General features: G+C 39.1%; 1 protein-coding gene across 1 annotated transcript in view; it reads right to left on the bottom strand.

Annotated features, from left to right (window-relative positions):
• Positions 1-20,752, bottom strand: part of CCNYL1 (cyclin Y like 1) — a 32,540-nt gene that overhangs the window by 11,289 nt on the left and 499 nt on the right. Inside the window, exons 2-6 of the mRNA XM_005519891.3 lie at positions 8,740-8,814; positions 6,470-6,504; positions 4,693-4,793; positions 3,216-3,251; positions 2,426-2,477 (exon numbers count right to left, since the gene is read on the bottom strand). Of these exons, the coding sequence (XP_005519948.1) occupies positions 2,426-2,477; positions 3,216-3,251; positions 4,693-4,793; positions 6,470-6,504; positions 8,740-8,814 (299 nt within the window). The remainder of the gene's footprint in view (positions 1-2,425; positions 2,478-3,215; positions 3,252-4,692; positions 4,794-6,469; positions 6,505-8,739; positions 8,815-20,752) is intronic.

The following is a 20,752-nucleotide window of genomic DNA, read 5'->3' as shown; positions in this document are numbered from 1 at the left end:
AATCCTAAAGTGTTTGAGATACGTTCTCATATTCGGCACTTTTTCTGGAGGGATGAAACTTCAAGAGCTCCAGCTCTGCACACTGGTTCTGTAAGACTGATACTGAATATATTTCTGTTTACAGTCCAAGTTAGACCTGCAGTATGGTTGGCACAGCAGCTGACAACAGCATACCTGCTTGACACTAAGTTAGTAGTTGCAATGTAAGCAAAGCAGCATTTTCCTGTGGTTTTGTAGTTTAAAATAGCCAGGGAGCATTGTCAAGTAAAATGCAGAGTAAAATGTTAATTTTGTACTGCCCACACAGCCTAATACACCACTAACCAACAGAAGTTATCTCTGCAAGGGGGACATGCAATATTAGGAATAGCATGAGCAGGAACACTGCTCATTCCTGTGCTACACATGGTACAAAAACACATCTAGAAGTACATTCTTGCTGATTGAAAGTCCTGAGGTAACCCAAAATGGTATTGTATTCCCCATTATCTGTGCCCAAAAACTGTCATGGTCTCTTTAGGACTCTGCTGTGGGAAGCTGGGGATGGGTAGCTGCTATCCCAGGTGTTTTTAAACTCGGCTCTGGAAGGCAGCTGGGTCCTGCTGCTGTGTGGTCTTGGCTCTGCCAGCTGCTTGGTCTTGCCTTATGCACAGGCTTGGCCCTTTTTGGGTTCTCTTTTTGGTGTTTTTTTTCCTGGTCTCACAGATACTGCAGTTAGTGGCTTTCTCATCTTGGGAAGGGTATTTCTGGCATTTTGGGTCTCTCCTTGTTCCCACAAGGTTCCGCAGTTTGCTATTTATTTACTGTTATATTTCACCTGTTGCTGTTTCATTTGTTAGTAAGCTCTTCTTTTTTTACTTACATCTATTTGTATTCATTCCTTCTTAGTGGAAAGGGATTGTTGAACCTACATAGGGAGGCAACTTATTCCATAGTGTTCTCCTTTTAAATTGTCCTAAACAAGACACTGGACTCAGAAAGGAAGCATCAAGATGGTATTTGTGACTAAATCCATGATACCAGTAACTAGGTCCTGTTAGGGTCAACAGAATTGGTCTGGACTCCTTCTTTAGAAGACAAGGTGTTCAGAGATTTCTTCCTGCTAATTAACCTTTCTGAAGGAACAGTAGGTACCCAGACAAAACACCATTGCTATAGAAACTAACAAGCCGTGTGTGCCTTTCCCTCACAAGGGTGACAATCAGCCATAACTCTATTTCTGTCTGTATGCTGCAGTAAGATAGAATAGACCTTTAAGTGCTCCCTAGAGGACACAATGATTTTCTTCTCATTAAACAGGAGGTAGGCTATATGAAAGGATCAAAGGATGACAGGTTGTTAAATAAAGAAATTGTCTGATGGAGTCCATCTTACATAAATAATTTTGAATGCACAACAGACTCAGGCATTTAAAATAGTTTTGGTTCACACTTACTGTTCTGAAGTGCAACAGTCCATACAACAAATCTTGACTAATATAGCTGTTGTCCTGAAGTTCTCCTTTCTTTTAATTGCGTGAAGAGTTGTATTTATTTATATTGTACTGTACAATTCCTAGCACAATGGGTCAAATTTAGGGATGAAACTCCAACAAACTTAAAATATTAAATTGTTTATTAAAATCTGTCTGTTAACAAACAAAATCTGTGAAATAGGTTGTACTGCATTCACTCAGGTAAGTCCCAGAACAAATTCAAATTTTAAAGCCACTCGATCTTTGCTAAATTAATTTCACATGAAAAACAAAGGAAGTGGTTCTGCAGGACAGGCATTAAGCTAGGAGTGCTCAAAGTGGATGTGAAAAGCACATGCTCCATTCTTAAGCTTCCCTGTACTATGAGGTTTTACATCACTAAGAGTGTCAAAAAAGGTGTACCAGGACCAGTCACATTAAAATCACATCCTGAATGCTCCTTGCTGTTACTGCAAGCAGTCTTAAGCATATATGCTTTAAAATATTGCCTTTATGTTTTTTTAAAGGCCAAATTCACTGTTGCCTACTTTGTGTGATACTTCATGTATTATATTCTCCTGTCTGCAGTCATTTAAAAGGTTAGGCACATACCTACTAACCATGTCCTCCTACAGAAACAGAAAACACTTCTAATAAAGCAGCATTAAGGAGGGGAAGAAAGGAGATGGACAAGAAATTTCAGACATGGAATACGAAAGAATTTGGCACATGCTTATTTCTATTTATAGTCAAAGCATAAAAGTCAAACATAGTTTGTAACATTTATAAAGACTGGGCTCTGTTCATGATCTAGCTGATCTCAAAAGTCACTGTTTGCACTTTGTATTATATATAAAGAGACAATTTAAGATTAATTTGATTGTGGCCTGGTGCTAATACATTTTTATTACTTACAGAATACAATCAAAATGTTATTGATACACATTCATAGGATCCAATAATAACACTTACTGTAAGAGGATGAGATTTTTCATCAAAAATATCCAATGATCTGTCAGAATCTCTACAAAACAAAAATCTCTGGTTTAGCAATAAGAGTTAACTGGCAATGCTGTGCTCTACTAAAAAACATTGTTCGTTAAAGAGGACCGAGAGATATATTTTATAGTTCAGTTTTTCCTAGAGTATGGTATGGAGCTACCCAGTATTTTTGCAAAGCATTTAGTGATGAGTCCTTACAATGAAATATTTAAGGAACTAAACAATGAATAGCTTCCTGTGTTCTTGCATTATGCTTACTACAAATTCTCCCTCCAAATGTGAAACCAGATGAAACTCATTAATAGCATTTACTTCAAACAGTGAGCTGTAATTCAGAAGCATATGCTGGAAATGGCTGTAATGGCAAGAGTGATTTGTACATGGACAGAGTGTTCCTTCACCCATCAAAGCTAATCCTTACCTCTGTGCTCAGGAAAAGCTAAACAAAGGCCAGAGGCTGATCTGTGGTGAGTTAAGTGTGTTTTCCTCCCTCCCTGTTTTGGAGTTTTATGTGCCATTGGATGGGTGCATTACTGACCCTTCCACAGCTGCTCAAGAGGGGGTACAATGAGGAAACAGATACAGCATGAAGTGCTGGAGTTTTCACCTCCTTTAACTTACACCAGCTGTCACTGAAGTGACCAAGACGACATTTGACTCCATGATCTTTAGAGTTTTTTTCCACTCCTAGTGATTCTACCTTTTTATATCCCTGGTTCAAAAAGAAAGTCATATTTCAGGAAAGAAAGAGTTCACTCACCTGTTCTTTATATGGTAGAATATTGCTAATGTTACACTAAAAAACAGAAAAGAAGAATAAAGATTTAACAAAGCATATTCCATGTACACCTTTCCACTGCAAAAGCTGTCATTCAGTGCATAACGTTACAGATCCATTTTGCAGTGACCTCCTCTCACATCCCCAGGTACTACACATCTCATTTCTGATGTTTAACTGTCTGGACAGAAATTGGCCAAATCAAATCTGGCAGCCAAACTACTTTTACATTCATTGTACAGATATTTGTGCAACAAAAGAACTGTTAAGTGGCATTTTCAATATGTACTTTCATTTCCTGATTAGTTGATATTTAGTGAAAATGTGGTCTAGTCCCAACTAAAATGTAAGCTCTCTTTGGTGTTACATATACCATTACGGAGATTCTGCAGATGTTTTAACCCTGTCTGGTTGTCTAATTTAGGAACTGTCTAAAAAAGAGATGGTGTTACGCCAGAATAATCCAAGAAGTGGACAAGAACAGATTTCAGTCTCTGCTAAATGAGGCAATAGGTTTCATATAGTAACACTCATCTGCTGTGGCCAATTTCAGATTCTTTACTCATGGTGATAACACGAATGCTGCCATCACAGGAACCTGTCACAAAACCTTCTGATCTGCTGTCAGCTGTACAACACTTTAAAATGGCACAAGCATAGCTTTTTAGGTTTTTGTTTTTCTCTAGAAAAGGAGAAGTGACATGCTGCATACCTTTGTCTGAAACCACGTTTTAAAGTAACAAATGAACTTAGACATTTCCAAACTCTACAACAATATTAAATCAGTAAAGCTTTCTGGACCTCAACCTACTCAGCCTTCCTTTCCCCTTAAGCACGATAAAACGCTCTTCTCAATTCTCAGCTGGTATCATCTAAGTGCAAATAACTGACTTTCTGGTACCCAGAAAAATAGGCCCAGCAGCCATTTACATTGGAGACCATAATTATCACCTACCTAAAATAACAAGTATGTGAGGAGAAGGCAGAAAGGCCAGCATTAAACCCCAAGTCAGCAACATGCTGTTTTTCCACAACTAGAGGGCAGACTAATACCACTGGCAAGTACCAAACGCAGTCCTGCAACTTCTGCAACTCCACAAAAAATCCATTTCAAGTTTTCCCAGGTCAAGAATTTCTTGATTTGGCTTTCAGTGTGAACTAAACTCCCCACCTCAACACATGCTTTCAAACCCACAATGCTGACACACTTCTGCACTGCCTCATGATGAGAACAACTTCGAAATAGGACAGTCCATGAACTCTGTGACTGAAACAAGAGCTCCCTCCAGCAGTCAATTACCCAGACCTCTACACCCCTTCCATGACCAACCTGCAGAAGCAGTGCTGTGCTTCTCTCATTCAAGGGTGCAGTTGGTTTTGGAACAGACAAGACCCCCAGAAAATCCCAAATAACCCTTACAATGCCACTCAAGCCCTTGTTGATGACAAGGATCCTTACCACTTTATTGTGCTTCTAAGGTTAGGCTGACTGACCGTGCTGTCATCTATAAATATTGTTGAGCATGAGCTGTATTTTTTCGTAAGCTGACCAGGAGAAACCTTGAGGAAAGAAAAAAAGAAGAAAAGAATTGAAATATATTCAAGAAGAGGGATTCTGTAAGCTTCTGTTTAGCACACTGAGTACTGGCTTTACACCTCCAGTGGTTACTGCACAGGTCCCTGTGGATGGCTGCAATGTAAGCTACCCTGTAGCCATCTAGTTCCTTTGTGTAAGATACTTTTACAAACCATCCCTTGTATTACACAACATGATTTTAGATAATTTACATCAGAAATAGCTGAGCTAAAGCAGCAAATCCTGATTTTCTCAGTTCTCTCCCATTCCATTCTTGTCAGTTTGTGTCCCAGTCTTCCCTCTCCATGATGTACTCTATTAGATTTCCCTGTGACTCCATAATCACCATTTCCCTTCCTTTATATCCTATACCTTTCACAGTTTCTGGTTATCCAGTTTAACATTTGGGGCTTTGTCATGTTAGAGTTTCAAAAAAGAGAAACCTTTTCCTGGCATGGGTCCCTTCACACATGTCCTGTTTTAGAATCTGGGATCTGGAAACAGAGTACTGCTATTACTCTTACTTTTGCTATTATTATTTAGAGTTAGCAATATGCTCCACATCACCCATCCTAATCCTGTCCATTCTGTACTGTAAGAAATCTTCCAATATAACCCCACCCAGGCTTCCCTGAGCATTTTCAGAGAATGCCTTGCACTACAGATAGGACATCATAACTGAGGGAGGAATTCTAATCAAACAATTCAACATTCATTAGTTTTCACCAGAATTTTTTTAAACGCCTTGTCTAAAACTTGAAAGTCTTCCATATGAAAATGTTCACACCCTTCAAAACTCAACAGCTGCCTAGGAATATCTCCCCTTCCAGCTGAAGTCTGTCAGCAAAAACACTCCAATCACACTTCACCTTGGTACTGGCAGACCAAAGTTGGAATTGTAACAAAAAAAGAAAGAGAGAAAAAAGGTATAAGGATCATCCCCACTCCTTCTCCTTGCATAATCATGCAAAATAAGAGACCTGAAATACCATTATCTTACCACTGCTTTGTCAGTAGACACTTTTGATACTTTTTTAAACTTTATGTTACTAACTTTCATTCTTCCCTTTACTAGTCAATGATTTTATTCACTTTATTTCACTTATTAATGACATTGCATCTTTTTTGTTTTGGCTGGTTTTTTGGTAAGTGAAGTGTCCAAGCCAAATAATATTCGTGGAAGAAGCTCAGAGCATATTTTCAGATTTTAAAACTAACGGAGTATCACTTGTTCATTACACTGATGATATTTGTTCATTCTCTTTTCATACTGGATACACTTCTTAAAATAAGTCCCATAGCAATACTCAATCAGCAAGTCATTCAAGACTTGCCATCTCAGCTGAGAAATTAATGCAGTTTTATTTCTGTTTAAAAAAAATACAGACAGGTTGGCTTACATTTTCTTCTCTACTGTTCTGAAATGGTTAAGACTGACAACAAAAAAATTCATTTTTATTCTTCTGACATCAGCCATTCTATGCTTTGTGATATTGTGCCTGTTTATTGCTTCGAGATGGGCAAAGATAATTCAGTTTCACCTTTCTAACGAGGATTTGGAACATGTGTAAGACTATATACCTAGAACTAGTACAGTTGTTTCCTTGACCTTGTCTTTGACCCAATATCCTAATATTTACATAGAATACAGTTTACTTACATGATTTATATGGTTACTCTTCCTCTTCTCTCGCACTACAAAGAGGGAAAAAGAATGTGAACTGAAAGGTTTCCCAATTTACGTTCAATAAAGTCACTATATTAACCAAGTTTTCTAAAGTGTGGGAGCATTCAAAGTTTCGAATTTTACTTTAGGTGTCTGGAAAAGTAGTTTGAGAAAAAAAAAAAAGTTTTATCAATGTAGTAAGCAACATACTCCTTCTGTCTACCCACTTGTACACTCAGAAACAGCTACTTCCCATCACACTAAGGGGAAAAGTGTCTCAGCTTTGAAAAGATGTTGTGTATCATGAAAAACAGGATGATTTCAGGTAGTTCAAACAGACAGTGTCCACCATCCAACAGCAAAGAGAAGCAAAACCAGCACACCTTGAGCCTGTCAAATGCACACAAGGAAGAAGTGAGGTGCCCAGCATTATTTACATGTTCTCTCTCCTCCTATTAGACAGCAGAAGGTAAAAGACTATTTCACTATACAGAGGATGCTGGCACAAGCTGTGGTCCTATTTATCATACAACTGCAACCATGTCATTTGATCATTTTAAACTGTGTTAGTCTTTCAAAAGAGACTGCAAGGTTAAACTTCCAGCTGTGACAGCAGCAATTACAGCAGCGTGTGAGGGAGAGCTGAGAGCTGCACACGTGCACAAAGTATACAAATCTGACCAGCATGGACAGGCACCTCTCCAAAGTCCTAACCTCAAATCATTCCCACTCTTCAGCAGGACACGTTCTCTTACATATTTAGAAAAACTGACAATTGGAAAAGAGTATCCACATTTTTTTAGTCTTTTTGCATAAATCAAAACTCATCATCCTGATAGCATCTCACTGAGAGAGAACTTAAGGATATTAATTCTACTAATTCTATGGAAGGTCAACTAAAGAAGAATGAGGGAAATTAGAAAATAAATTATTCTGCCGGACTTCTCCATAAAAATCAATTAATTTAATACAAACTTCACAGAATAGTTTAATAGTTACTACCTCACTAAGAGGAGCCTTTTCCTACATGAACACAAGTCTACACAATTCAATACATTTCATTTAAAGAAAAACAAATGACGTTTGAAAGCAATACTACCCCCAACAAGCCTGTTCACGTAGTTTGAACATTTTCTGCAGCAAGGCTGGAAGACTGCACAGTGAAAGTGTTCATGAACTCTGTCAGCATGTGAGCTGCACCTTCAGCACTGCTCATCTCAGAGGTGTCTGAAACGAGCAGGTCAGAGCCTCTGGCTGTTTGAAGACTGACCTCAGAGGCCCCAAAAAAAGAGGTCTTTACATTTCCTTGGTATCATCTCTTCTGGAGAGCCAGGCTAGTGCTTGCTCCCACTGCTCACAGATTATCTGAGCACTGTAAAGTTGATATGACTGACAATTCTACCACTTGCCACAAGACTGAATAGCAGGACAACAACTGACAGACCTGTCAAAATAATTACTTTCTGTGGCAAAGCTGTGCCAAGTTAAAAGACACACTGCAGCTTTCCATCAACACATCCAACCTCAAGTGCATCACTTTCTTAGCAAAACAGTGCTTCAAACAAGAAACAACTATAAAAGAAACAGAAGCATTTAAAAAATATTATCTTATATATTTTTTTAGTTGCAACTTCAAAATGTCCTGTTGTCAGAATTTGCTTTTATTTGTGCAATATAGAAATGCCCCCACTTCTTGAAAGCCTTTTGGAATGCACAGGCTATAGCAACAGTTTCAAAATTGAGTTATCATGTAAACATTGGATCTGCAAAGAAATTGAAAATCCCAATACATCTATGTAATTAAAACTGGGAATGGAGAGTATTTATCCTCTAAAACTATTCAAACAGTTTAAAACATATTCAGAAGCAACTGATATAGACGAATGGCTTAGGCTTATTATTTAGTACAGAGAATTTAATTATTTTCTCAACTATAGTTTTTTTACTTTAAAACTGTATTTGAAACAGTCCTTGGCCATTAAAAAACCCACCATTGCTTGAAACTTGAATTACACTAATGAAGAGATCCTTGCTCCTTCAGACTATTAGGATCTGCACACTGAAATCTGATGCTTAAGCATTTTAAAGATCAAGTGATTTTAAGTGTTAAGTAAAATGGTCTATAAACACATTTCTGTGTAAATACATAAATTACTAATCCCTATGCTTTGAAAAAATTGAAGCACTGTTCTTGAGCTGTTACATTTGGTTATTTTTCTAATTTTTTCCTGTTTTTTGTTAAATTGGAAAAAACCTTAGCTTACCATCTGTTTGTGACTTGCTCAGGAAAATTGTGCTTGCTCTGGGATGATCAGATGGATTAGATTCCAAGGCTAAATCTGAAATAGAAAGGACAAAAAAAATGAGATACCTTTAATTTAAAGATGAAAACTGCAACAATTCCCACCCAGCCTCCAAGTGCTCAAGCACAGTGATGGAAACAAGATCAAACCCACGTAGAATGGGCTGTCTCTGAAACAAAATCATACTTTTGCCAAGATGAATAAAAATTTTACATTTTCCCTCTGAAAAAAAACCAACAAAGTGGACAGGGAGATCTCAAAAAACCCATTTATCTTCAGAAGTCAATCTGTGGCCCTGCATGTTAAGGTAGCTGGGTGTGGGGCATGTGCCCAGTAGTGAGCAGAAAGCTGGAACTTTATCAAAAAACTAATTAAAAAAAAAAACCACACCAAAACAACAAAAAATTATCACTGCTGATCTTTCCCTCTGTGGTCTTTCCCTCTATGCTTTATGTACCAAATACAGCAGGAAACAATCTCTGTGGTCTTACAAAAGAACCTAATAAGTAACATTTACAATGCTGATAAATATCAAAACATGGAGCTTACACTATTCAGTTCTTTGGGAATTTCAAATAAAACCATGTAAAGCTAAAATAGAGTTATTGAAGAATGAAATAACTGCCTTAATCCTTTGCCACAACAGAGCAGTGATGGCATTAGAAGAGGATATATTACTCCCTTAGATTAAAATGGAAGTGATCACAAAAGTTTGTTGATGAAACTGTGACCATCATGATGAAATTCTGAGCTGCCTTAGTTTTGACAGAAGAAACAGCTGTTCTGAGGAAGTCATGCTACAGACACAGTGACTTATGTGAACACATGAACAGAATAATCTAGGAGTGTGATCCTCTAAGTCCTGGAAAGAGCAATTTTGCACACATTTACAGTGTCATTCTTATGCCATGCCAGTCATACAAGCACACACACTCGTGCATGAGCACTTGCACTTGTAAGTGTTCAAGGTGGAACACCAACACAGCTGCCACACCCCTAAAAAGCAAAGCCATCTAAGAATCGCCATCAACTTTTAATTAAAAAACCATAATCTTTTATGCACCCAACCAACAGAACCCTGCCAAACCACAAACTGCCTGGGTGCTGAAGTTTTGACTGTGTGAATGTTTGTGCACCTCCCCACAACATAGCCACAGCCCCCATGCATCAGCAAGGGAATGTAATTGCAGAAGTACACGAGTTCCCAGAAGTTCTCATTCCAGATTCCCACTGGTGCACAACACTGCCATCCAGACCTCCGTGTTTTCCAAGTACTGGGCTTTACAGTACTGCTGATCTTAGTCCAACCCTGTTGCTCTGGCACTGGTCCAGGATGTGGACCACGGTTATTTTGAATCTCTACTGTTTAAGTAATGTAGCCAACATCTGTTTAGGAACACCAAGACTGTTCAAAAGTGAATTCCCCCTTCCTCTCAAAAAGACCAGAGTCAGCCATGAAAGCAGACCATCTTGTGAAGATTTAAAAAGCTCATTTACAAAACCAGTATTTCTATTGTCACCTTACTGTGCTCATTCACAGCACACAGTGAACAGATACCTGAATTTATTCATACAGTTAAAATGTAAGTCCTGGCTTACATGCCCTAGAGTGAAATTTGCTCACAGCTCATATCTCATGTTCTTCTGACACACAGTTGATTCTCTCTGAAAAAATAAAAGTCCAGCATGCAATAGCACACCATATTGCCACATTTTAAGTACCATTTGTAACATGTTAACAAAATACTATAACTTGTTTAAAACTTGTCCACAGGTCTGGCAAGTTTCTAACACTGATTTAACAAAATCACCTTTAAGAGACAGTATACAGCTTTTAATGCTGGCACTGCACTAACAAACAAACCCAACACAAACAGTGATTCAGAAGTGGAAATATTTTGCCAGCCTACAAGTAACTGAAGTATCATCAACAGACCAAAAAAGACTGCAATATGCAGACTTAAAATACAGACTGTTATCAGCAAGTTATGATGCAAACAGAGCAAACAACTCAGAACTTATTTATTTACAGTTCAGCAGCAACTTTTAGAATAACCGGGTAAGTCAGGTTAGAGGTCTCAGAGGTCTCGAGTTCAACCTCTTGCTGAAAACAGAATCAGCTTTCAGTAGAACATGAGGCTGCTCAAGGCTTTACCGAGCTGAGCCTTGAAAACTTCCAATGAGGGTCCATAGAGCCTAGATCACCTTTCCCATTAGGGGGACTAATGCCTACAGAGCTATGAGATTCACTGTGGAATGGTAGGGAAGGGCTTGTAGGACTGTACAAGTCTTGGGCCATATTTAGGGAAAGGCAGCAAGGAAAACTGGGGAGGAAAAAGTACAGGAAAACTGAAGGAAAAGGGCTACTGAAGTCAGTAACTCCTAACACAGGACTCTGTGTTTCTCCTTGCTGAATTTCTTAAGGTTGGTGCTGGCCCAGTGTCCCTCTGAATATGCAGCCTCCAGCACATTGACTGCTGGCTGTCATCTGCAATTTGGGTATCCTCCATCACCTCCTCCAGGTCACTGATAAATGTTAAACAGGACAGATGCTTTTTTTCCCAGGGAAGAGACTTTCAGGATAACACCCATTTTCCCTCACCTCATTAAAAAAAAAATAAATTCACTACTATCTTGGCTTCCCTATGGTTTTGATTTACTTTGAAACCATGTGACTTGTTAATGCTCACTTCTTACATTGTTTCTGCCTCTTCTTGTGCTCTGCCAGTCCTTATATCCATGTCCCTTACATGTTAGAAATCAGGTCTAGGACTAAAAGCACGAGAATGAATATAACCAACTTTCATCCCAGACAAGAAGTGTCTGCAATATCTTCTTGACATTCCAGGCAAGAAGATGCACAGCAGTACAGCAGGCACCAAGGGACACAAAGTTGACAAGGCCACATGAGTCAACCCCCTGAACCCGGCAGTGTACACATTTAAGGAGAGGAACAGAACTGAAAGGATCGCAGACCTCACTGGCTCCAGTTCCATGATGGCTCTGCCAGACACAAGGAGCTTTCTGCTGGATGATGCCAGGTGTATCATCACCCACAGCACATTAAATCCACAGCACAGATTATACAATCAGAGTTAAGTTAATGAAGTTCAAGACACATCACATGGCTCCCAGTACAAAATCCCACCAGAAATGATCAAGACCAAGCTGGGTGAAAAGCAGTTGGGTTTGTTATTCCAGGATAACGTGGCACGAGCAGACACAGGGTACCTGCTTTGGTCTAGCAAGAGACTGCAAAGAGAAATGTATTTAACAGACCACCTCCCTATAGCTTTCCCCTTATAAGCTGCCTGAGAATTTTAACCATCCTGCCTGTGCCATTTTCCCTGGACAATGCTTTTTTCTAAGCAATGGAAAAAATTGTCATGTGATTTGCTCATCCTAAACTGCCAGTGTTGCTCTTGAAATACCAAAAAGCAACAGCAATACAGCTGATGAAGGAAACATAAGGCAAGAGGCAGATAAGGGCATGAGCAGAGGTAAAATATAATGGGCAACAGCAAAAGGCAGAGGAAGAGATAAATCTGTCTGCAAACAATTTGACTCCCAACCAAGCATAACTCCTAATACTTCATCCTGGTAGCACTTATGAGTCCAAAGCCAAGATACTAGCCCTGAAAGTAAGGGTAACTCTTGTGTAAAAGCTGCAGCAGAAGTTGCATGACAGAAAAGTCAAGCTTCACAGAAAGCTAACAGAAAAAGAAAGCATATATGCCACAGGATAAACAGGAATAATAGGAATTAAAACATGCAGAAACAAGAAGAAGAGAAATGAGAGGAACAACAATGATATAAAAAGCAAGACAGCTCCAGAACATTTTTGTTCTAGAGGCTATTAACTCAATAGAAATCAAAACACTTTATCAGACCCTCACACTCACTGAAAAAAAGGTGAGAAGGGAAGATCACCACCAGAAATTAGGACTGAGGGCAGAACAATAATGCTGCTACACAAGGGCCCTTCACCTGAGAACAGTGCGTTAAAAACAACCTTCACCCTTATTTCTCTGCATCTCTCAGAGCCATTTACTCATGTGTACTACCAAGCTTGTCAAACCAACCCTGACTCCAAGTGGGGCAGAGAGAAGCCTGAACTTGCTTCCCTCTGGCACCGTTCCCCCTCGGAGGAGTCCCCTGCAGCTCGCTTGCACTTCAGACACTCTCAGCCACCTCTGCTGCTGCTGTGCGCACACAGCCCCCCACAGGACACATCACATCCATTTTAAAAGCAATCCTCTGCCCTGGCTCAAGATCTTACATCCTTTCCACAACACAAAATCCCCATGAAGATTTTACTTTTATCCATGCCATGTAAGAATGTGTGTAGGTTTTAGGAATTTATAATGGTAGCTACTTATCTATGGTTTACACACCTCCACGGCCGACTTCTAATTATTACAAACACATTTTACACATTGCATCGTGCTACATGTATTATCCCGTGAATAAATCCCGTCAAAGATGTCACTAAGTAGCAGCCCTTTGATAATTTTACTGCTTCAGAACAATAAACTATTCCTTCAACAGTTTTAGCCCCATCCTTTGCTGTTTTAGACAGCAGTAACATTTTGATACAGCACATATTTAAAGCATTAAATGATACAATAATCTTTGCTGTAAATTGCGTTTTGTCACTTGCTCAATGACTTACTAGCTGTGACTAATGCTTGAGTTTCCCTTTTATTTCATTACCTTATGCTATAAAGATGCAAGCCACTTAACACTCTCAATAAAGATGTAAAAATTGTAACAAATTAGATGAACAAATCTGCCAATCCATTTCAGAAAGTCTGTTATTCCTAACAATAATTCAATATAAAATTATTTCTCCTTCACATTATGTTACTCTAATTCTTTTCCCAAAACCTTTTAGGAAAGTTACAACTCCAGTTTCTAAATTTAACCTGCTTTGCTTATTCGTCTCAGCCACTCCAACTGCACAAAAGAGCCCAGAATGCATAGGTTGCTTTCCATTTGCAACTCTCATTGTTAAAAGATTGTTAAAAGATTATTTCTAAATACTGTGAATTTACACAATAGACACAGAAAGATGTTTTAAAGCTATTTAAAAGCTATCAGTTAATCTTTATGGCAGTACTAGAGAAAAAGTAATATCATTACCAACACCCAGCACATATCTAAGGACACACTGATGTTTTGGAAGGATGCAGAAATTACTTCTATATACAACAAGCTCTCTTAATTAGAAAGAAATTATTCACTCTTTTGCACCACACTCCAGAGCTGGGCTGGAGAAACTGACACAGTAAACATTTCAAATTTGCTACTAAAATCAGAAGAATTTAGAAAGTAAAGTGCAGAATATATATTAAGTACTGGAGACTATGTATGGTTTAAGCAATTTCTTAATTTCTGTGGCTTAAAAAAAAATCAGTATCATATTAATACATGTTGTTTCATTTCTCAAAGTGCAGGAGGATCCACACCACTCTCTACAGCCTCCACAGGACATTCCAACATGATCCTATTGTAGCCCGTTCACAGCCCCTGCTGGGGAAACATGGCTGAGAGATCTGTTCCACACAACACAACCACCATCCTTGCTGGGACCAAACGGAGCCCAGGAGGCTTCCACATGTTTCCTGATGTACCTGCCAAGGTTATAAGCACTTCTACAGATTTTATCCAAGGCAGGGTACCAGGAGTGCCCCAAATTCTACAGCAAAAGCAGGACAAGTTAAAACAGTGGTAAACAAGATGCCCCTAAGATTTTATTTCTGAACTAGAAGGAAAACAGTAGCTCACAAGCTAGATCATAGAAGTAACTAACATTTTGCTAGGGATGTGTTCCTGTACTGCATTTAATTTAGGACCATTTAAAGGACAAGGAGAAAGAATTAGCTCTATGCTGTCACTTTTTATTCCCCACACCGACCTTCACACATAACACAATTCACTATCACCAGAGGCTAAAGTTGAAGTCCACAGCTCTAATTTTCTAACTGATGAGCCAAAACAAAACAAAAAAACCCTCAAAGAACCACCAACTAAACCAAAAATTTTGGTACACATTAAAGAGCAACCCAATTTTAGAATCTTAGATCTATGCTGACAACAGCAAGAGTAAGCTTTCCCATAACAACTCCTCACATGTTCTCTGCCTTACTTCCAAGCCATGGTTCAGAAAGCAGAACAGGTGAGCACCAGAAATTCCAGTCTCAGGTAGTATCTGCAGGTGACCAGACACACTGCAGTGTTTGTTGGTGTCACATGCCACCTGATGGACTGGCACGTGGTATGTTTTTCACCTCTTCCAATTGCTCACATTTGCAAACTTCAGATGAAGCCTGGACCTTACCTGCAGTTTGTTCTGTAAAAGAAAAACAACTACCCATGCAACAAAACATGTCCAAGCGCTTTAGAGAAAAGCTTTTTTTTAGTCTTTGAAAGATACTGGCATTCAGCTGTTTATTACCTGAGCCTCACTGACACATTTCCTAACAAGCCAGTGTTAGTTTTCACACTGGAAAAAAATCAACAATGTTTGATTCGAGACCTTTTCAGAACTCCAAACAGAAGCAAAGCTGTGATATACACAAAAAGCTCATCAAATATTGTAGAATCCTACCTGACAAGGTAATCCTGATATTCACATCACCTGCAAGGAGAATCTTCAATTTTATTAATCTGCCTTTACTACACATTTAAATAAATAGCACCAAGTTTTTTATGTCAGTACTTCCTCACTTATCTATTGAAATCAAAACATTCAGAGTTTTCTTCTTGAAAACATTATTTTTCTGGTGAGTGAAATAAAAGTGTACATTTAAACTCTAGATATAATGAATTAAAAAACAGATAGGTTTAAAAATCTCAACATAAACTTGCTGGCAAGGATCTCCAGATGCAAGGTCTGGGTTCTTAATGTTTGGTAGAATTTCCCTCCTGCCTCCCACAGTAACATCTTCCTTCTCTCTGTATGTGGAAGAAACATTGTTAGGAATGTTCATTTAATGTGCAGTTTGAATCTGGGAGGAGTAGGGTTTTGTGTTTTGTTGGCTGTGCAAGAGTTCATTCCCCTGTTAGTCAGCTTTTTGGTATGACCTCACCACAATGATCACTCTTGAAAGAACACATACTTTTAGCCACAGAACTTTTGTTGTTCTACAACATCTACCCTGCAGGTAGGAGGGAAAACAGCAAATCTAAAGAAAGCCAGCAGAGGAAAAGGATGCTAAAGGTAAGTCACACAGAACCAGTTTTTTAAAAAAGGTAAAGATTAAAATGAATTTGTTTCCTTAGTTCTATAAGTTTCATCAACACCCTTGATTCTATATTTCCTTTCAATACCTGTTATGCTGAAAGCCTGAAGAAACACACCAGAAACACAAATCAGTATTCCTCCACATGAGCTTCATGTTCTATATCAACTACTCTTAAAAACTTAAGGTTTACTTGCTTGCTGCAAGTCTCCAAGACTTATTCAAAAGAAAAAAGGATAGATGATTCTTTAGTTGCCAGCAGCATCCAAGCATAAGAACAGAAATACGAATTCTATACTGCAGCAATGAATTATTTTATTTCCAGTTCCCAAATCTGTAGATCAGTTTCATGGCTGTTTCTGCATGACTTTTGGATTCAGTCATTTCCACTACAGGTACTTCGCAGATTGTTTCTAGAGGCCATGGCATCAAGCTTCTTAAGGCAACAACACGGAAGGTGTTTCAGGCTTACAGAAGGTCCAATAGTTCATATTTGTCAAGACCACAGACTATCTCCAACTGCTATAAATACCTTTGTAATGAATGTCTGGTCAGTTTTTGGAAAGGGATATTGACATATGGGGAGCCAAGACTGAGTCCAAGGTAGGTGAAAAACTCATGTCTACTAGGAAAAACTACAACGAAAAAAGGAGAGGGAACACTAAGGAAAGGCACCAGACCATCATTTGGTTTTTACCTCTGTCTTCATGTTTGTCCAAATAGACAACAGTATTTGTCAACCTATGCAGCTACAGATCTTCAAATAGAGAGGCACAAAAACCAACACAAGATGATTAAATCTTCCCTGTGATGAAAACTGCTGCTGGCATCAAAAAACTGATTCTTTGCACCAAAGTGTTTTAACTTAACTAACATTTTAACTAGGATTTAAAAAACATCCAACAACAAAAAAACCCTGAACTAAAAAAAAAAAAAATAGGAAAAAACCTCCACCCACATGCCTGAAATAAGCTGAAATTATATAAGAGAAACAAATGAACAGTATTTAGACCTTGTGCAAGGAGGTTTATAGACAAGCTGTTATAGACAACCAGATCACAGACAATCAATGTATCAAAATATCTGTTCATCTTCAACACTGTTTAATAACTGCAGCATGCAGGCAACCTGAAGCTTTCAAGTTACTCTAGGCACAAGCCAGGTAAACCTCACTTACTACATTCCTATCAATTCTCCTCTTCAAAGTCCCCTTCCCATCTAACCTGTGTGTGATGATCACATCCCACTCAGCTCCTCTCCTGATCCCATATGCTGTTCCCTCTTATCCCTGACTGTCTTTTCCCTCGTCATTCTCCATCCCCCAGTTATTCAGGTAAGGGTACCAGCTCCTTCACCACTGGACACTTCCTTTGTCCCACCACTTCAGTAGGGCAACACTCTTCTCCTTGGTTTGAGAGAATCAGGCAAACCTCTGCTCAAACTTAGCAAGCAGCAGCAGTGCAGGGAGATGTTTCCCAGTGCAAGTGAGAAACATCTGCCAAGCAAAGTCTTGTTCTAGTTTTATCCAGGGATAAAAGAATTTTTGAAAAAGTAGATCTATGTTTAAACATAGGGATCTAGCAAGAAAGTGTCAGCTGTAAGGTCTTCCTTCAAATAACCAGAAAAAAAAATCTCAGGAAAAAAAAAAAAAAGGAAGCCCAAAATAAAGATTAGCAGACACTCATTTGGGGGGGGAGGGGGGGGGGGAACCCAAACAACCAAACACCAAACCAATCACCACAGCCCAAATGGCACACTAAGATCAAAGAGCTACCATTACTAAAACTAGATAGGAAAGCCTTTTTGGTCAATTCAAACTGTGTTGAACTGTTGATTTAGGGAACACTTAATGCTCAGCTGAAAAGTCAACTAGCTGCTTTATTTTCATGGCAGACTTTGATATTTAATATTAGCAATAGGCATGAACCTATTTGGAAGAAACTTCTGTTTTCAAAGCTATGTTTATTTCCATTTACTTAATCCATCTTGGCTTAGCATATCAAACCACAAATACAGGCTTATTTCTCATTCAAAGAAAGTTTGCACCAGTTTACGGCTCAGGGTCTTGAGACCCATAAAATACAAGGTCATGCTTTACATTCTCTCAGTAGAGGATCTGACAAACCTTTCCTGTTTGAATTAACCTTTGTTGAAACATCAAACTTTCAGTTTTACCATGTGTTTTACCTCCATTCCACCTACCACTGCTTTTTAGTCAACCATAAATACCACATCATAATCTGACCATTTTAAGAAAGTGACAATTTTCTTGTTTAGTTCTGATCTGATACAGACAATCTAAGCAGTGCTGACTGGAAAGTAGCATCTGTTAAGGAGAGTGCTGGAGAAGCTACAAAATAATCCTCACTTAAGAGCACAGACCTGCGAGGAACACATTCCACTTGCTATGAAAGAGCAACACAAAGCTATGAAACAACACAAAATAAAAAGTCCAAAGCTCAGTTGGTAATTTCTGCATTCCTGATACAACCAAAACATTCAATTTTAGCAAAACAAGCGCAAAAAGTACTTGAGACAGACTTTAGGGCAACAAACAATGCAGAGGTAGAAATTTAAGGAATGAAGCATCTCCGTCCCACTTCAATGCAAGCTTTCTGATATATTTAGCTGTTTTCTTAGAAACTCCTAGAACTGAAGAACATGGAACAAAAATAGCCAAAATGATCTTGACTTTTTTCCTTGCAGCTTTCTCCCTGCCAAAGGATTCAAGAAAAGGGCAGTCAGTAGGTTCTCATTATGGACTAAGTTTGCATCTTAGCTAGCCTATGACATTATACAATAATCAATTACAGAGATATGTTTTATCCCCCAAGGGAAACTTATACTTTCCAGTAGTCAACTGCACAGAAACATGCAGGCTGTTTGCTTGGTTTGAGTATGCCAACAGCTTTTACATCCTAGAGTTTAAGAGGAATAAGCATTGCTATCTGGTCTATTATAGATTTATTATTTTGTAGAAGGTATTAAACACATAACTGTCTCACTTCTAACTTCTTCATAAAGCCTGTACCATAACACTTGATTTCAGACTTCACAAATCAAGCTTTACATTTTCAAATCAACTGCTTCAATTCTATCCAGAGAGTGCTTTGTAACATTCAAAAATTAACACAAGAAGTTTTAAGATTGACTACTCAGAATTTTATTTTAATAAAGGTATCAAACTTTGATACTTTCTGTACCCCTAAAGAGTTATATCAATCAGAAAACTTCAAATATCATCTATCACTTGCAGCAGATCAACTTTGGAGGGCAATAGTGACCCACATACCACTGTAAAAGTGATCTTTAAAATCATCTTAAACATATACTTCTTATGCAGTTCTAATTTTAGGATTATCTCCTGTCTCAAGACTAAAGTTTTCATAGCCACAAAAGTAAAATTTGTGACAGCTACTATCTTATTCTTGGACTATATGCTCTTATTCAGGCTTGCAAATTCAAAAAAAATAAATACTTCTCTACTTCAAGGCCAGTCCTGAAACATGGATTAATTCACAATTAAATCTGTTACTCAGCACAGTTGACATGATCACATACTAAAGATTCAAACAAACACAACACTTATTCCTGAGGAGATTTGTTCAGCTTAGGCATTTTTGCTTGGCTTATTAGAATCTTTAGAGAGTTTAGCTCCTCCTCCCCTAATGAGTTGAGAGAGTTCTGTAATAATCTTCCTGCAAAAATAAAGGTTTATTTCTCTTAGGCAGTGAACATAATTTCTACCACTGCACAGCTGTCTCAGAGGGGATCCAAGGGGCTGATTGTTCCATCTCATTTCTGGAACAGCTGCACCATATGGTGCTGTGCAGAACCCTGCAAGTTTAATAATTCCATTTCTGAAGGTCTCCTGACACTCTTCTGCAGTGAGTCTGACAGCAAAAAAAAATAATTTCTTAAGTTCAAGAAGAGTATGGATTACAGTGATTATTGTTATTGCATGCACCGCACATTAAAGATGTCAGGCATCCTATCTTTTTCCAAGGGAATATACTTCGCATAGGTGTGGTTATGATTGCGAAGAGGAACAGCAAGATGTTTGTTAATTAAAGTAAGTTTTGAATATCATGAGGTGCTAGACTGCACCGTGCGGCTGCAGCAGCGCCCGGCCAGACAGGAGCACCCTGAACCTGTTACATGTCTCGGGAATTCCCGCAGCACAGCCCTGCAGCTCTCCCGGCTCGGGAGGAGATGCCTTACAGAGCCAGTCTGTGAGGTACCACTGCTCCGGGTGGAACTGCAAGGAATCTGAGCGGCACACACGTACATTCCCATGAATCCAGGGAAAGCAAATTGGGAACACCGAGCGCTACGCGACAAGGAACGCCAGTGTCATGAGTCCACAGTTACAACCCTGCACAGCCAGAGTACAAATTACCCACGTCCAGCCACGGTGATGTCATATGCACACAATCTTTGTAATTCTTAATTCCCTTGCTCCCCACACACCCTCTTCCTTCCTCCTGTTCAACAGAGACTGGAAATGCAGCAGCTTTTGCGATCTGCCCGAACACTGCGACCGAGTCACGACTCCATAGTTAAGGAGAAACGAGCAGCCAGGCTTCTCCACCCCAGCCAGGAGCACCCGGGGGCTCCGCCACGTTCTCTTCTCGTTCCCCGAGCTCCTCTCCGGGACCCGAACAGGGCCGGGCGCTGCCGGGCAGGGGAGGTACTCCTGGCCCGGGCGGGGACTCGCCGAGCGGCCCCAG

The sequence above is a fragment of the Pseudopodoces humilis genome, chromosome 8, assembly GCF_049639895.1.
Source record: "Pseudopodoces humilis isolate 2021_Gansu_Grassland_sample_001 chromosome 8, ASM4963989v1, whole genome shotgun sequence".
Lineage (NCBI taxonomy): Eukaryota > Metazoa > Chordata > Aves > Passeriformes > Paridae > Pseudopodoces > Pseudopodoces humilis.
The sequence above is the reverse complement of the archived record's forward strand: the minus strand, read 5'-3'. Positions and strand labels throughout refer to the sequence as shown.